A 16,735-nucleotide genomic window follows, 5' to 3' on the forward strand; every position below is an offset into this window, starting at 1 on the left:
TCCCTGTATTTGGATGGAGAATTTCAGTATGTGAAACGGATGCACAATACAGCGGCGATAAATTGAAGCTAAGAGTGTGCCAGGGAAGGAAGCCTGAGGAAGGAAGGAAGGAAGGAAGGAGGGAGGCCTAGCAGTTCAGTCACGTTCCCCGTTCCCGAAATGGCTGTCAATAGACGCCCGTCATTCTGAACCTTTGCTTCCACAAGTCCACTCCCGCGAGGACTCCAATCGAGCGTGCAGTCAGCACAATCCGTATCAGTCTACAAACCATATAGAATCATCATGGAAGCCCAAAAACCCGCTGCAAAGTATGTCCCCACAGACGTCAGGCGCAACACAGCGAGCGACTTAACCATCTATGTTCCGTCTTCTACTGTGCTACTAGGAAGCGAAAGCTTACAGACAAGAATCTGCCTATTTCTTTCCTTCGCTCTGACGAGTTCTCCGATGACTCTCAAATGTATCGGCAGCTCCTCGATATGGAGCGACGCCTCGACTGGACTATCACGCGCAAACGCGTCGAAGTCCAAGATGCGCTACAACGAATCACTCCAGTGAGTCGTGAGCACCCTTCCGCGTCACTGTCTGATCTCAGCGCGCGAAACACGACTCATCAGACAATACGAACTTTACGCATATTCTTGAGCCACACGGTTTCAGGGCAGACTTGGCAGCAACCTGTTACTGCAAGCGTAGGAGAGGGGGAAGCGGGGAAGGTGGAACATGACTCAGGGGACGGTATTCCCGCGTGGCAGTTAAGGATCGATGGACGGCTACTCGAGGTGCGTACATGCCATCCTGTTTGAACTGCAGGTACTCATGATAGTTTGGTAGCCACCAAACCAACGATCGAAAGACCGTAACCCCCCACGCAAATTCTCAACATTAATCAAACAGATGGTTGTAGAGCTAGACAGGGATGCTGCGTTATACCCAGATGGAAATATTGTGGAGGCGAGTCTTCGTGGCTCGTTATATGTTAAGCATTCCTGACATATCACTCTGGCTCCGCGCAGTGGGTCCGCAGTCCTAATCAACCACAATTAGACGGATTTACGATCCGACGAAAGGGCGATACACCAACCAAGATCCGGGTTTTGCTGTATTTGGACCAGCAACCGGAGCAATATAAGATCCATCCGGACCTCGGTGCGTCCCAATATCCACAAATGCGCATGCATTGCTCACGTTCTCTTCAGGGAACCTCTTGGGTGTCAGGGAAGAGAGTCGGACCGGCGTGGTCCAGGCACTCTGGAACTATATCAAGGTGCAGGGTCTGCAGGACAAAGTGGACCGCCGTATGGTCCGCGCAGATACTCATCTCCTCCCGGTATGTATTTTTCCCATTTGCGGGACTGTACGCTCATCGATGGTCATGTCCAGATCTTTCGTAGCGAGACTGTGTTATTCCAACATCTGCCAGAGCTAGTAAATCGCTACTTGGCACCCCCAGACCCGATCATACTGCACTACACGGTTAATCCTGCCGTTCCTCCTGCTGAAAAACCGGGAGCATGGGATGTTGATGTGAAGCTAGAGGACACAGTGCTGAAAAGCCGTATGGCTCAAGCTGTTGCACAAATGACAAATGAATCAGCGCGTGATCTGGTCAAGCTCGACGATGAGGTCTGTTTCTAAGATTCCCTTTCAGCTCTTACGGCTTCGAAGGCTAACTCGTGGCCGCTCAGATTGCAGTTCATGTTCAGTCTCTAAACAACTCGCATATAAAACGCACTTTCATGCGCTCGTTCGCGGATGATCCCCAGAACTTCATTCAGACGTGGATCGCGTCACAGTCGCGCGATCTTGAAAGTGCGCTGGGCAGCGGGCCGAGCGAGGGCGCAACAGTAAGGCAAGAAGACCTTCGGCGTAGCGAGTACTTCCAGCTACCGTGGGTGGAGGAGGCAGTTGCCGTGCAAGAAGGTCTACGCCTCGCGGCGAAGGCGGGGATGTGAAGTAGCAGATGTGCTTTCGTGTTGTCATACTGTACTTAAGTTATCGATCGTGTAATGTGTATTGATGCTTCCAGAAATGCACCGACGGATGATAGCCAAAGTGGTCGTTCTGCATCTAATTCGAGTTCTGAATGTACTTATGTGTTCGTGAGTGTCCGTGGCGATGATACTCCCGCCTTGCCTATCTTGCATATCTGCGTCGTTGGTGCGGCGTCAGTGCTGGCATGGCAGCGGCGAGTAATGTGTCTCATGGGCATCACGAAAGGGGTGCTATGCCTTCTCCGAGGAACTAGCCACTATTCCGTGGTGTGTGATACGATGTAGTGGATTCAAATAGGGGCTTTCACCCAGCGCACAGTGGGTGAAAAAAAAGCATTCACTCAAGTAGTGGGTTTATAAACAACGGTGAACTGGCAGATTGTTTGTGAATTTTGTAAGCGACTGTCCCCATACCGTGATCCCGCGGGTATACATCCGTAAATAGGCGTCCAAGAATTTGTGTCTGTCATAATCCCGTCAAAAGATTTGCTGCATGACAACAACACCATGCAATTGTCCGTCCCAAGCAAGCAACCTGGCGTTCGTATAATAGGCGAAGGCTTCCCGATCCATCTTGTCGTCTTGGCGTCTAGCGCCGATGCTCCAGTTTGATAACTATTATGAGTAGCCCCCTTCCCAGCATGTCATTTCCGTACTCCGCAGCGTCGACTCCAGCCACATCACGTAGACAAGTTGTACGCAGACATTCACGTCGGAACACGTTCCTCACTGCTATAGAAAATGGCGAGCAAACAGGTGAGAATTTACGCCAGTCTCTGAGGGGCCGCGTAATGATGTTTGAGTCGGCTGCAGCTGGGGAAGTTGAAACAGGTATATATGGTCTAATCTGGCGCGTATATATATCGAGCCTTATACGCACACAACTGTAGTGGGCCGGAGAAGTCATCTCCTCCCGCGACAAGACTGTGGTGACGGACGAGTTTCGTGAGCTGGAACAGGACATCGAGTTGAGGAGGCAGGGACTTTGGAGGTGAGCGTTGACATCAATTCTTTTCCAATGCGAGATACGTGCACGACTACAACACCCTTACGATATCATGTGGACTAGCCCATGTTGTCGTGTTGGAGGGCAGTTCTCTTTGCGATCACGTCCATCGCACTTCCATCAGGCTACTGGCATAAGCCGCCGACTACGCTGCGTGAGCTTTGCTGCTGTCATGCCCTTATCATAGCTCCATGCTACTAGGACGGTCTGACCAAATCTCCGACGAGTACGTCCAGTTGGCTGACGCTAACACGGGAGTTGTTCTCGCTATATCGGTTTTGTGGTCTAGCAAGCAAAGTGTGAAGCACTATGGCTTTTGGCTGTTGTACATTGCGGAGAAATACAATGCCCGCGGGAGGCTCATCCCTCAAATGTGCATGCAACGCCCCGCTAGCCCCTGTAGCTGTATTTTTCTCGTATTCGCTGCTGTCTGGCCCTTCTGCATGCATTGCTCACCAACACGTGCAGACTTCATGTTGCATCTGAAGACTACCAACATACTCTCAGCAAGAAGAAAGAATGTGAAGCTCTAGATGAGGCCGAGAAGCTTCTTCCGATAGATGCCCTGGGTGTTGTCATGATTAAACATGGTGAGGAGTTCGGCGAGGACTCAGCATTCGGTGGGTTGACACAGCTGCAACGAGCCGACCACCTCTGACGATATGTTCATAGGGACGTCGCTGGTTGGTATGGGACGTGCTCTCTGCAAAGTTGCGACGCTACAAGAGACCTTCGCTCTGTCATTCGAGGATACGTTCCTGGCATCCATCAACCGCGCCGAGGACGAAATCAAGGAATACCAGGCACAACGCAAGAAGCTCGAGAGTAGAAGGTACTTCTTAGTGATGACCAGGCTCTGTATGATGCTGATCCCTGTCCGCCCAGACTAAGCTACGATGCCGCCATGACCAAGTTGGAGAAGATCAAGAACAGCAAAAAGGAGAAGGAGAAGGAGCGTAACGAAGCCGAGGATGAGTACGCAAAGGCCCAATCACGCTAGTACGTCTGTTCTATTCCCCATCGCTTTGACCATACTCACAGTGAATCTTGTGTCCAGCGAGGAAACAGCTGAAGATGTCCGAGCGCGGATGCAGGCGATTCAAGAGAACGAGGTCGCACAATTACGCGAATTGACGGCATTCCTGGATCTCGAAATCCATTTCGTGGCGCAATATTTGGACGTACTACAAGATGTGAGGTCTTCGTGGGTCGATGAGTGAGCACACAGATGTGCTTTATTGTATTTGAAGTTTGACCCCCTTACGTTTGTAGATCTTTTATCACCAGGATGGAAATGTCTCGTCCCCAAGGCCCTATGCACAGATTCGCGCGCAATCCCGAGGAATCGCAGCCTGTCGCTATTCGCTCTGCCAAGTCTACGTCGAAACCGTCTAGCAGGGCACCGTCTTCTGATGACGAGTCGTCAGAAGAGGATACAACCAAACGCCGAGGGATTACCTTGACTCGACGCAAATCGGAAGCGGGTAGCAAAGCACCCTCCCGCCCTCCTTCTCGTCCTCCCTCTCGCCCACAGTCGCGCACGTCGCGCAAGCGCTCGGACAGCGTAGCCACTACGATGAGTGAGAAAGAACAGAAGGAGAGCGAGAAGGAGAAGGAGAAGGCTGAGAAGAGCTCGCGCAAGCTCAGCGTTGCAGGATGGGCTTCAAGTGCCGTGCACGCGGTCGGCTCTGTCGCGGGACGCAGCAAGAAGGACAAGGACAAGGACTCATTTGCAGCTCTGAGGGATGAGATAGCAGACACCGGGGGCGACCTAGAAAGTGATGAATGGGGACGCCCACCGAGTGTCCGGTCTTCGTCCTCGCACAAGTCCAAGCATCACAAGAGCAAGAGCTCAGTCTCCACAATGGGGACATCGCCAAAGATGCCTTCGCGCGTTCCCAAAGCTTCTCCGGGCGTCGAAAAGAACCGTGATTCACGAAAGACGGTCGTAGCAATGCATGACTTTGCTGCCGGGTCGACAGACGAGCTGAGCTTTCATGCTGGAGATCGTATTGCTGTGATAAACGAAGTCCTCGACGGGTGGTGGATGGGCGAATTAGGAGGAAAGCGCGGGTTGTTCCCTACGACGTACGTCGAAGTGCTCTCATCCTCTTTGCATCCATCAGCGCCGGCACTGCCTCAACGCCCGCCTGCAATGACGCGTGGAGTCGGCGCCAGCGCGCCGCCTGTCCTCACAACAGACACGCGCAGAGGCAGACACAAGGAAGGCTCTACTGACGAGCGTGATTTCGATGTGAGCTCATCGGACGACGAACATCCATTTGGCGACCACCACTTTGCAGACAGTTTGAGCCCGGTGCACGGTCAGTTCGACTCGGGCGGAGGCTTGAGCGGTGAAGAGGATGACGAGGAACGACTCGTACCCGCGCGGAAGTCATCCGACTCGGACAATGACAGGGTGCACAGACCACCAGCGGAGCGCCTTGTCCCGCCTAGACGACCGATAGAGCAGTCTTTGAGTGCACCGGCTGCTAGGAAGCCCGCACCACCACCGCCCCCTCCTCGGCGTGCGACCACTAGTGGCGGATCAGCACCGACTCCACCGCCCATTCCAAGTCGTCCGTCGCTGCGTACCAAAACATCACAGTCGAGTTCCAGTTCATTTGCGACGATGGCATCGACGCCAACTATGGCGCCCCAGGACCTTGATATTCTCACGAATTCTCCCTTCGATAGTCCAGGAGACGCATGGTGAAGGAAGGCTGTACCGCGTGGCGCCGATGCATAGTCTGCATATTCAGGACTATAGCCTAGTGAGCTTGGCGATTTTCATGTCGCAATATTGTGATACATTGCTAATACTTAGGACTTCTCTTGTATATTGGTATCTAGATTATTTTTCCATCTGCGCTACATACATGGACTACTTATTTTGACTGCTACCTTGCTTGTATGACCTCCCATGAAATAGGGGCAGCCTAGCTCGCGTTTCATCGTGGCAATCCATGATCAGCTTGCCAGTGATAGGAGTTACCGCAGCACCAACCATCAGCGCTCAGCTGGACATCATGATTCTGCCCACGTTGCACGATCCGTGTAGTCAGCCCATGCGCTGCACAACGTGACTGACTCGTAAGATGGCACGCCTTTATGAGTACCAGATTCCGAGCATGTGAACTTGTCCTCTTGCATCTGTAATGGCAAGAGAGGTCTGAAAAGCTATTCTAAATCAACGGAAATGTACGTGATTCACGATGTATATACTGCATAACCTCCATCGTTCCTTCCACATGGATGGGGATTTAAAAACGGCGTTCGACTACGCAGAATTCTGATCTACCTTCGGGCGATCTCACGTTTAAGGGCTGATCATACACATGCGCCCACAGATATCGGCCTCCTCGGTGAAGACACTCTGACCGCGGTATAAGTGGCAGCTCGCCCCTCATAGCTGCGTATACCGTCTTTCTCGCTCGCTATAATGTCTGAGACTACCGGAAAGATCCCATTCACGCACGATGGTGTCACCTATGAGACGTGGTACAAGGTTGTAGGCGATCTCAGCACGAAAAACCGCCCTTTGGTGACTCTTCATGGCGGTCCCGGGATATCGCATCACTATATGCTCCCTCACACCTCCTTCGCCACATCTCACCACACTCCCGTCATTTTCTACGACCAGATCGGCATCGGCCAATCTTCCCATCTCAAAGATGTACCCCCAGAGTTCTGGACCATTGAGCTCTTCATGGATGAGCTTGATAACCTCCTTATCTATCTCGGTATCCGAGACGACTTCGACCTCGTCGGGCATTCGTGGGGTGCTATGTTAGGTGCTCACTACGCTGCCTACAGACGTCCTGCAGGGCTCAAACACTTGATCCTGGTCAGCGGGAGCGCATCAATGAAACTTTGGGCTGAGGGTACCAACAGGCTACTCGACGGCATGCCTGAGGACCTTCGAGAAATGCTGAAGAAGCACGAGAGAGAGGGTACGACCGATAGCAAGGAATACCACGACGGTACCCAAATCTTCTATAACAAGCACGTCTGCCCGCTTGTTCCTTGGCCCGAGTTACTGCTCAAGTCGTTCGCGAACATGTTCGAGGATCCCACGGTGTACAGCACCATGTACGTTGGTCTCGTGAGATACCCTAGTGATGTCGTGTATCTGATTTTGCGCTCAGGATTGGGCCTTCGGAGTTTAACATCACAGGATCCCTCAGAACCTGGTCTGTCGTCGACAAGCTCCACGACATCACTGCCCCCACCCTCGTCATCAATGGCCAGGACGATGAAGCGCACGACGTGGGCAATTGGCCCTTCTTCGCGCAAATTCCCCGCGTCAAGTGGGTGAAGTTCGCGCAGAGCGCTCATATGACGTTCTTCGAGGAGCCCGAGCGGTACAAGGAAGTCGTTGGCGAGTTCTTGACCAATGTGTAAATCTGTTATTACCTCGAGTAACGGGCTTTCCGAGTCCCCGTGACATTGTCTCCATAATATTCGTAATAGCTGTCAGACAGCGATGTTCGAGGAGGGTGTCATTTATCATCAGATACAGCGGGAAAACAGCAGACCGTAACGTAAACACTGAGCTCAGAAGCTACCTAATCTTCCTGTTCTCCCATCGTAATACTGTCATCGTCAACGTGTAGAACGAAACCTTCTTCCATGTACGCTTTGAACACAGCCAGGTATACACTTTGCTTGTCGTCGTGGCCCAACTGGATGCTAGGGTCGAACTGGAAGTCGCCCCAGACATAAACAGCCTTGGCCGCGACCGCGCCGGCGATCATTGTGCCGGCAAACGCGTTCCACCAGAACGTTACGGCTAGGAAAGCCAAGAAGATGCAGATGTGAGGTCCTGCGCAGTGTGCCCAGTAGCGGAAACGACGAGTGCCTCGCTCTGAAGCCATGTATCCCGGCGTAAACGCGATGGTCTCGAGTCGATCTGGGGATAGGAGGATGGCACCGCCGACAGCGACGCACCACGGAAGGAAGAGGATGAGCCTGAGGGACGAGTGTATGAGCCTTCGTCGTGTCCACGGCCCGCGAAGATATGACAGAAACTCTTGAGGGATGAAGTCATCATCGTCGACGTCAACGTCGAAGGGATCAGCCTGTTGTGCCAATTCAAATTGGGTCTCACGTTCCGATATATAGCTAGATGACCGCGCTTCGCGTGCCAGTCGATCAACACTGACATTCGGCTGACATCGATCGTCAATTATTAATTCCAAATGTGATGTAATCGGCCAAGTCGCGACGTACAGAATGCAGTGTGTCATCTGCGGTATCGCAATGTACGTTCTGCGTAATATGGACAGAAATACCCGAAGCACGCGTACCGAACTGCAGGAAACGTGAGTATCAGTCTTGGACGATGGAGCCTAGTGATTGCAATCACCTCATGCTCCTGTTTATGGCAATCGCTCAGAGGGACGTTGTGTTCCTGTCCCTCGATAGATTGAGGCTTTGCCTACCATCACAGTCAGCTACGTCGTGTAGTAAAGGCGACGTAGTCTTTCACCTTTCGTGGCGTCTTACGAATACCGAAGGTCTTCCCTAGTCTCTTGGCTCTCGCTACAACCCGAGAGAGCGATATAGTCTTCGAAGTGGGAGGGTCCATTAAATGCGTAGGCTGAAGGCAGTCGTCTTCGTATAGCGCTTTTGTGGTAATACCATCATGACAATGCTTTGGGGTCTTCGCGAAGAAGTCGTTCAAGGACTCCAGGTAGGGATCGTCGTCGGGTGTACACAGAGCGGATGAGATCGAGGAAGGGCCTGTCGAGCTACCACCCGTGGTAGAGCTGCCAGATAGAGCAGGCTAAAGCAACGTTGTCATCATGTCACACCATACACTATGTTCGCAAATTAGAACAGACGTACCATCCTCGACATGGACGGGGCAGACAAGCGTTCCAATGCAGCCATGAGTGCGGTCAGATATGGGGGACAATGAGGATGCTTCGCTAGTTTGTCATGTTATGTGATATAACACAGATTCTGTCGTGGACGGTCTCAATCGCGACCACAGTCAGCCACCATCGATCAGGCTGGGGCGATCGCGTCGTGGACCTCTCCGCATGAGCTACAATACCTATGACATGCAAGTCATTCATACCATGTGCTCTATGTTCTCAAAGGGATATAGTCAAGTTCTCGTCAACAGCGCTGAAGCAGATATTGCGCTCAAAACGTAGTACGGTCTACGGAATGCGATCGGTCCTCAAATTACCTAGCATTTTGCGGAAGCCAGGATCGTTTTCCTAAGTCCGAGAAGCGCCAATGCGCTGTTTGAATAGGGAAAGCTTCAGTATTTAGGTGTCGTCGGAGACCCAAGGTGGCAAAACAGACGACAGTTGAAAGTGCAAATAACGGTGCTTGATTTTGGAGTGGCGCGGTCACGTGGCATGTGTACCCGCCCTCAACCAAGTTGCCCTTGACCGCGCTGACCACTCGTTTCACTATCGGACTTTTACGAGCGTGTGCGTTACGATTTCTATCGCTTAGTACAGACAATTCTATCCATTTTGTGATTAGAGCTGTGGGTCTGTTCTCTGTCAAGTCTTCCTTTTATCCGTCAGTTCTGACATAGATAATTGAAGGCGGCTCAGACCACTATTTAGCTTCGAGGCCAGAGCTCTGAATTTTATTTTTACGTCTGACTTGCGCCTATTTTGTGTTGTTCAAGTGGTACAGTCGGGTTGTTTTCATGTCCTCTGAATCTGACGCTGCTACCTGGTCATCTTTCAAATGGAAGGCACTCTTGCCGAGACCTTACACTCCTTGACGTCGCCGGCCCATACACGTCTCCTCATCGTTAGATTCAAAGTGATATGTGGCGGCTGTGATCGGGCCATGGTCTTATGTAGGCTTAGTAACGCGCGGATAAGCTGTTTATGGCCGCTCTCAATGGCTACTATTCTAGTACGTCCTTAGGGTCTTCTGCCAAACATCATGCCCATGCCTATGAATCTATCTGGCTTCCAGAGGATGATTGAATTTGGTGGATACGTCCCATATTTTTGCTGGTATGTGTTCGTTGCCGTGCCTCTGATACTGAAAAAATAAACATCGTCTTGATGTAGACTCTCGGCCCACTGGGGTTGGCCCGGTTGGGCTGCGTAGACACCATTGCCGGTGTATCGCTATTTATTAGTGTTAACGCTGCGGAGGAGTTGCCTAAACGCTCTTTCCCCCAGAGTCCGAGATCCGCCACTTTGCACTATGCGGCAGTGTGGACAAACAACAAACATATGGTCTGACATGCAACTTGACAACTGAAATAAGGTTCATACCAGATTCGCTGCCGATCTCTGCCGGCGCAAAGCCGCCATCTGAAGATCTCCTGTCATCTCCATCCGAACAGCGGCATGAACTCGACTACTCAATGCGTTACGCGTATGCTCTCCGGGTGTCTGCACGATCTCCAGCATGCAGAGATCATTTACCATTCCGTGGTCAATGGTCATAGGAATGAATCCAGTCGCTTATGCTGTCGCACAGACTTCTCAATCATTCTCGCGAACTCCCAATTCGCAATAAGCAGTTGGCAGCGGTTCAAGAGCCCACAAAGCCCGAAGCATGATCTTGCGCATGCTGAGCAGCACTGTGGGGGAAGGTGGTCTAGGCATGCAATAGGCTAGATCCGCCGCTGATCGAGTTTGCCATCCCGGATGGGCCGGGCTGATACTCAATGTGTCGAGCCACACATACGCCCACTGAGTGGGCGCCCTACAGTAGAGTCTAGAGATGACGCAGCCATCTGGACGAGTATGTCATGGATGGGGGCCAGAAAGCCTACGCTCACCTCTTGCGCGCTTTATTTGCAATGAACGAAGATTCGGCTCCGCACCCGTTACCCACAAGACCTGTATCGTGCACGACTCCGCGTGCAGTGTAGCGGCAGTCTGAGACGTTGTGGGAGCTCCAGAAGGATCTGTGGCGCCACAAAGCCATTTCTGCAGGGATTTTTGCTGTGATCTATCTGACGATATTGCGTACCCCCTCGTCGGCACGTTGAATCCTGCCGTGGCACGGGGCTACAGGATGCCGGCGGGGCATTGAGTAGCCATGAGGCGCGATCCCGATCGTCGATCCCGCGTCGGCAAGTCCGCTCAACCCGCCGGCCAATTTCCGCCAATCAGCTATCGTGTCCGTCTGGGTGTTAGGTGTGTCTCGGGGTGATAATAGCCATAGCTGTTATATGCCACCAGAGATCAGAAAGATATGTCGCGCTCCAGCCTGCTAAAGTTTGGTGGAGCGATAACTTTCCGTGGCTATCCACGCACGCACAGCCGGATTAGTGTCTACGACTGAGGTGACTCATTCCTGGCCGCTGCCGGAAATGGAACAGTTTGAGTCCGCGCTCTAGCCGGATTGGGGAGCGGCGCAGCGCGTCGAGGGCTGTCGCTGCAGTGAGCGCGTGTTGGGTCACTAGCGGTGTTCTCCGCCTGGTATGGAGGAAGCATGAGTTCCGTCCTGTCATATGATGAAGTACGTGGAGTATAGCAAGCGGCTCCCTGTTTCGATATAACCTGCGGATCGCGTGTCCGAGAGTCTAACGGATGGATCCAGACAATGGGGTCATGATCCAGTTGGCACGCAAAATGACATGTACAGAGAGGCAGTTCATCAGCAATTCATATGCTTGATGTGAGACTCTGCCACTGAGTGATAGCAAGTCGCTGCACTTGTGAAACGTAACGAGCGCAGCGGTTGGTAAATGAACATGTCGCTTGCCATATATGGCAGGTATCTCACGTGAATTCATCAAAGTTGGATAGGCGCTTGCTGGATAGTAGATCTTGCTCATATACCCCGTCGACGAGCAGGTTCTCACTGACGACCGCGACGTTGAGCTCACTATCCGTGCGGAAGAGTGCTTCGCCACCTCGGATACTGGACGATCAGACCGGCGTTTTGCTTGTGTCTCCCGAGCAAGCCTAATTGGGCGTCGGCGGAGCAAGTGTGTATCCACGAGCTGTGGATTCTGCTACATTGACTCGCAGCAGCCACTTATAAGCCGTATACCACCCAATTTGCACCCTCATTACCTCCCAGTAAGCACACACACACATTAACTCTTGCCCCGCGCACTGAAGCACGTCTTCGAGATTACATACTCATCTCTACCTTCCGGACAAGCTACGCAGCCATGGACAGTGCTCGGAAGCTTGTCAACGCTTCCAAGAAGTCGCCTGCAATGTCACCGCAGGCGTCCTCATCTTCGTCTACCTCTCCCTCAACCACCCCCAAGATGGGGACTTCCCCGCTTCCACCCCCACCGTACAATGTCGTCGATCCCGAATTCTCCTCCTTCCAGCAGACGCTTGACAGCCGACCTGCGTCTTCGCGTCCGCGGGGTTTCTCGACTTCCACGATCCGTGCCGAGCCAACACCCATTCCCCCAACGGCGCCTATGACGCGCGTCGTATCCAGCCCTCTCCCTCACAGTGAGCCCGTCTCGATCAGCGCCCTTGGCGTCGAAGGTCAACCTGTTGGGCGTAACCGCGCGTCATCGGTGGGCGGTCCGGGCCGGTCGGTCAGCCCGCGACGCGACTGGGCGTTCACCTGGCGGATCACGCACCGCTCGGAGACGCCGCCTAACGGCGTGCCAACATCGTGGTGGGGCGCCCGCGAGACGGAGTCGCGGCCGTGGGTACAGCGGCGGCAAAAGTCAATCCCTGTCGAGCACTCGGAGGGGTACCAGCGCACTGGCCGCGTGAGTGTTGCTGTCAGTGTGCACACCGTTGCTGCTGACTGTAGCTGCTCGCAGCATGTAGCCGAGGCCGTCGTTAACGTCCTTGGGACTACGGCATACGTCGCGCATGAGGCGCTGGTGCTCGGTGGTGAGCTGCTGGTGTTTGCGCCGTTCCCCGGTCTCGACCTTGCTGCACGGGTGCTGCTAGAGATATGGGATGCTCTTCAGATGGTCGATGTGAGTGTTGCGTTGCCCAATTAACACCCGCGTCTAACACGAAATTCGATAGGTCAATCGATCAGCATGCTTGCGCCTGACCGAGCGGTGTGCGACTATCCTCTACTCCGTCCGGGAGGAAATTGCCGATGCCGGTGACCAAGTTGGCGAGGAGCTACATCACCCAATTGAGAGACTGGTCGAGTGAGTCGGCCTTCGAATCTCTGCTTATTTCAGGCTCACGGTTCGGCAGATCGTTTCATGATGTGTATCAGTTCCTCCAAAGGCAAAATCACCGCCCGTTCATCAAGCGTTACCTGAAGCGCGAGGAGATTCAGAGGGCGCTTGGTGTCTGTGACAACAGTTTGAACGACGCTCTCAACATGTTCAACGTGAGTGAGCCTCCACATTGCGATTCAGACTGACGTGTCCAACCGGCTGACTCGATCGCGTCCAGCTTTCTATCCAAATCCGCATTCTGAAGCAAGTGGTCAGAGCGGAGCAGGCGCGCCAGGTTGACACTGCTGCTCTCATCGAGACCGTCATGCGCAACCAACAAGGGTCACCACTGCCAGCGCCCACCGCGAACGCACTTCAGCTCACCGGAACGGAGTCCGCGGTCATCGCAGCCATCACATCCGTCGAGCAACTTATGAGCGCGTCCCCCGAGCAGATCCGTGAGACGCTGCAGGCGATCGCCTCGCGGCAAAATGAGCGCGACGCCGCGGTGGACACTGCGGACCTGCGCGGGCTGATGCGCGAGGCGTTGCAGGCGAACAGCGACGTCGAGATGCTCCGCGTGCTGCAAGTCGGGCGTGACGAGATGCCCGAGGCGGTCAAGGCGCTGCAACGTGCACTCGAGAGCGAGGTCGACCGGGAGTTTGATGCGGCTGAGGCGGAGGCGGAAGATTTAGTGCTCGTTACGAGCGTGAGCAGCGAGTTGGCTACGGCGGGGACCGAGGGCGGTGCGAACCTGACGAGGAGTACGACCCTTGCGAGCGTAGAGAGCCGAAAGACGACCAGCGATGGCAGCGCGGCCTCTAGGAGGACGCCGCGGGACACGCTAGACCGCGAGTTCATAGAGACTGGTATTGAGGCGCTCCGCAGGCTCAGTACGGTCGAGATGGCGCTGCCGAGCTGGACGATCACGCGCTACGAGGTGGAGGCGGAGCAGAAAATCGGGATTGGGTTCTTCTCGGATGTGTACAAGGGTACGTGGAGGGAACGCACGGTCGCGATTAAAGTGCTTGCCGAAACGACTCCTCGAAAGCTCTTCATCCATGAGGTATAGCATTCGCAGTTTCTTGCTGGCAGCAATCACTGACATTGTGCGTAGGCGACCATCTGGAAGGAGCTGCAGCATCCGAACGTGCTCGAGCTCCTGGGCGCGTCTTCTGCGTCGAGCGACGCTCCGTGGTTCTTCGTCAGCCCCTATTACAAAAACGGCAGCATAGTCCCGTACCTGAAGGGCCTCCCGACCCTGGAGGCCGCCGATCCTCTTCGAATGATTCACGAGATTGCGAATGGAATGGCCTATTTGCATGGCAAGGAGGTCCTTCATGGTGACTTGAAGGTGAGCCCACGAACATGTCCTTCCTACAGGAATCTCATCGACTCGTTAGGGCGCAAACGTTCTGGTCGATGATCGCGGCCACTGCATTATCTCCGACTTTGGCCAGAGTGAGATGAAGTCAGAGGCGTACCGCATCAGCGGCGAGCCTTTGCCTCGTGAGTGTCCACGATTGTCTTTCCCTTTCCGTCAGGTGCTAATATCCATTTATAGACGGTACTTTGCGCTGGCAAGCGCCCGAGTTGATGTCGGGCCAAAGCGGACTCACGCAGCAGGTCGACGTATATGCGTTTGCGATGTGCTGCATCGAAGTCCTCGTTAAAGGCAGCATACCCTGGCCATATGCTGATGATGATGCTGTTCGCCACTTCGTCCTTAGTGCGTCTCCTGTTTCTGGTATCGGTTTGAAACTGATTGGTCTGCAGAGGAGAACATGCGTCCAGAAATTCCTCTTATTCAGCAGCAGTGGACGCCCCATCTCTCGGAGATCATCAAACGCTGCTGGGATCGTATTCCTGCATCACGACCATCATTTGATACTCTCGTCCATGACCTCCAGCAGCTGCGCCACCACTTTGGCCTCGATGCTAAAGAATCGCCACTGCCTATACACTTAAAGGTGCCTAAGGACCCGCATCGTGCTTCTCCGAGCATGCTGCCGGTACCATTGCCGCCTCTGCCACGTAAGCCCAAATCGCTAGACAGTTTCACAGTAGATTAATTATCGCAATTTACAGCGGACACAACGGCCACTTTTGTCGACGAACCCTCCATTTCCGTGAGCTCGTCGTACGAGACCGCCCACGGCGACAGCGAATCCTTCCGATCCTCGCCGGTGCCGCACGAATCGGAGGTCGGCCCTGAACACGATCCGTTCATCCACTCTCCCCCAACACTGAGTCGGACGTCGTCATACTCGGAGACGGCGGATTCCCGCTCTGATTCTGGGGTCTTGCTTGATCCGCCAGGGTATCAATCGCCGCCACCTGCTGATCAACGTCAAGCAGACATTCGCAATGAGCGGCGCTACAGGATGCTTGTGCAACACGAGTTCCATCCATCATGTACGCGCTACTCAACGTCATACCATCTACAATACTTACTTTTTCCTCAAGTGACCCTTCCTCTTTGGACGCCCTGCCAAGTGATGCTTGGTTCAGTAGGCTATTTGTCAAAGCCAGCGGGAGAATTCGTGACGTTGTTCAACGCTTTCAAACCCACGGAGTCTTCCGGCGGCTTAACAGGTAGTATAGCTGCCCTTGAAGACATTGGCCGCGTGACGACAGGCATTCAGCGGCAGGGCAAACGCAGCGTTGCGCAACGTGGGATGGACATGCTTCAATCATGGCTCAATTCCAAAAACAACACCGGGAGCACGACGAACATTCGCCGGCGGTACTCGTCGCCGCTGCGCCAAAGCCACAAAACTGCTCACCTGTTCACGGAGTCCACAGTATATCGTTATGTGGAGGATCTCGCGATCCCCAAGCGGTGGTTCAAGGCGAATGTCGACAGCATTCTCAAGGTTTACGGTGACGAACATCCCATCACCCGAGAGGACCTCTTCTTAGGTACGACATGCGCCTACGCGCTTATCATGATGAGAAGTTGACACGATCAATAGTCATCGGGACTCTCGAGGCACAAGATTATGCACTCTACGTTAGCCACTCCCATCCCGATGGACAGGTGAGCATCTGCCAGCCACAATTCATCATGAGAAAGCTAATGGTATCCCGCTTTCAGCTGAACTTCAGTGTGCATTCAGCAGCACGTGCCGGCCAACCGTGGGGTCACTTCTCGACTTCCACAGATTTGTCTTCGTCGCTGCTCGGAGGACCGGTTTACTCGGACGAGCCTATCGGCGGGCAGCTCAGCGCCCAAAAGGTTTCCAGTGTCGGCCGAGGTGGTCGTTGGGACTCTGTTCTTCTCGCGCGTCTTAGATTCAAGACAGACAGCCCAGAACCCACTTCACAGTGAGAGGTTCTGCCACAATATATCCACAAGTTCGCATACCTATCTCGCATCCTTGAGCTAGCAATGGACCTCTTTCGTAGGATGTACTTTATTATCGTGTGAATACGTCCGCTTGATGCAGACATGGAAACAGTTCTGGAGTCCTTGCATATTGTCGAAGATCTCTTGTAGCACTATTATCACACTGACATTGCACTGTATTTATATCTAAAACTACAAATGCATCGCTTCATGTCTGAGAATGCAGACATCGCCATAAAGCGGCAGAAAGTCTATCGGTACAGAAATTTCGTACATATGATAAT

At 53.4% G+C, this 16,735-nt stretch overlaps 6 protein-coding genes across 6 annotated transcripts; 4 read left to right on the top strand and 2 right to left on the bottom strand.

Annotated features, from left to right (window-relative positions):
- Nucleotides 1–458: 458 nt before the first annotated feature.
- On the top strand, nt 459–2,072 carry POSPLADRAFT_1186264 (hypothetical protein; the record flags this gene model as incomplete). Its single annotated transcript, XM_024489209.1, has 7 exons — nt 459–554; nt 618–782; nt 835–971; nt 1,028–1,149; nt 1,200–1,330; nt 1,384–1,626; nt 1,689–2,072. The coding sequence occupies 7 exons, from the start codon at nt 459–461 to the stop codon at nt 1,953–1,955; spliced, it is 1,161 nt and encodes a 386-aa protein (XP_024333765.1). The 3' UTR covers nt 1,956–2,072.
- A 598-nt stretch (nt 2,073–2,670) lies between these two features.
- POSPLADRAFT_1186266 (hypothetical protein) lies at nt 2,671–4,220 on the top strand (the record flags this gene model as incomplete). Its single annotated transcript, XM_024489210.1, has 7 exons — nt 2,671–2,750; nt 2,808–2,825; nt 2,885–2,985; nt 3,469–3,620; nt 3,673–3,832; nt 3,886–3,999; nt 4,058–4,220. The coding sequence occupies exons 1-7, from the start codon at nt 2,736–2,738 to the stop codon at nt 4,218–4,220; spliced, it is 723 nt and encodes a 240-aa protein (XP_024333766.1). The 5' UTR covers nt 2,671–2,735.
- Nucleotides 4,221–5,225: 1,005 nt separating this feature from the next.
- Nucleotides 5,226–5,982, bottom strand: POSPLADRAFT_1041807 (hypothetical protein). The gene is made up of 2 exons (XM_024477979.1): nt 5,854–5,982; nt 5,226–5,774 (listed from the first exon to the last, which is right to left on the bottom strand). Exon 2 carries the CDS (start codon nt 5,569–5,571, stop codon nt 5,326–5,328), a length of 246 nt encoding a protein of 81 aa, XP_024333767.1. The 5' UTR covers nt 5,572–5,774; nt 5,854–5,982; the 3' UTR covers nt 5,226–5,325.
- Nucleotides 5,983–6,442: 460 nt separating this feature from the next.
- On the top strand, nt 6,443–7,404 carry POSPLADRAFT_1050373 (hypothetical protein; the record flags this gene model as incomplete). The annotated part of the gene is made up of 2 exons (XM_024479975.1): nt 6,443–7,092; nt 7,149–7,404. 2 exons carry the CDS (start codon nt 6,443–6,445, stop codon nt 7,402–7,404), a joined length of 906 nt encoding a protein of 301 aa, XP_024333768.1.
- Nucleotides 7,405–7,568: 164 nt separating this feature from the next.
- POSPLADRAFT_1050374 (hypothetical protein) lies at nt 7,569–8,895 on the bottom strand (the record flags this gene model as incomplete). Its single annotated transcript, XM_024479976.1, has 4 exons — nt 7,569–8,171; nt 8,233–8,313; nt 8,492–8,788; nt 8,851–8,895. 4 exons carry the CDS (start codon nt 8,893–8,895, stop codon nt 7,569–7,571), a joined length of 1,026 nt encoding a protein of 341 aa, XP_024333769.1.
- Nucleotides 8,896–12,385: 3,490 nt separating this feature from the next.
- POSPLADRAFT_1157846 (hypothetical protein) lies at nt 12,386–16,433 on the top strand (the record flags this gene model as incomplete). Its single annotated transcript, XM_024487244.1, has 14 exons — nt 12,386–12,688; nt 12,743–12,904; nt 12,957–13,087; nt 13,137–13,275; nt 13,341–13,751; nt 13,890–14,168; nt 14,220–14,456; nt 14,506–14,611; nt 14,667–14,831; nt 14,879–15,136; nt 15,191–15,517; nt 15,569–16,024; nt 16,078–16,142; nt 16,200–16,433. The coding sequence occupies 14 exons, from the start codon at nt 12,386–12,388 to the stop codon at nt 16,431–16,433; spliced, it is 3,273 nt and encodes a 1,090-aa protein (XP_024333770.1).
- Between the last annotated feature and the right edge of the window lie 302 nt (nt 16,434–16,735).

The sequence above is a fragment of the Postia placenta genome, assembly GCF_002117355.1.
Source record: "Postia placenta MAD-698-R-SB12 unplaced genomic scaffold POSPLAscaffold_20, whole genome shotgun sequence".
NCBI lineage: Eukaryota > Fungi > Basidiomycota > Agaricomycetes > Polyporales > Adustoporiaceae > Rhodonia > Rhodonia placenta.

Coding starts and splice junctions, on each gene's coding strand:
- POSPLADRAFT_1041807 (XM_024477979.1), bottom strand. CDS start 5,571: ATGGGCGGTGGAGTCGGTGCTGATCCGCCACTAGTGGTCGCACGCCGA.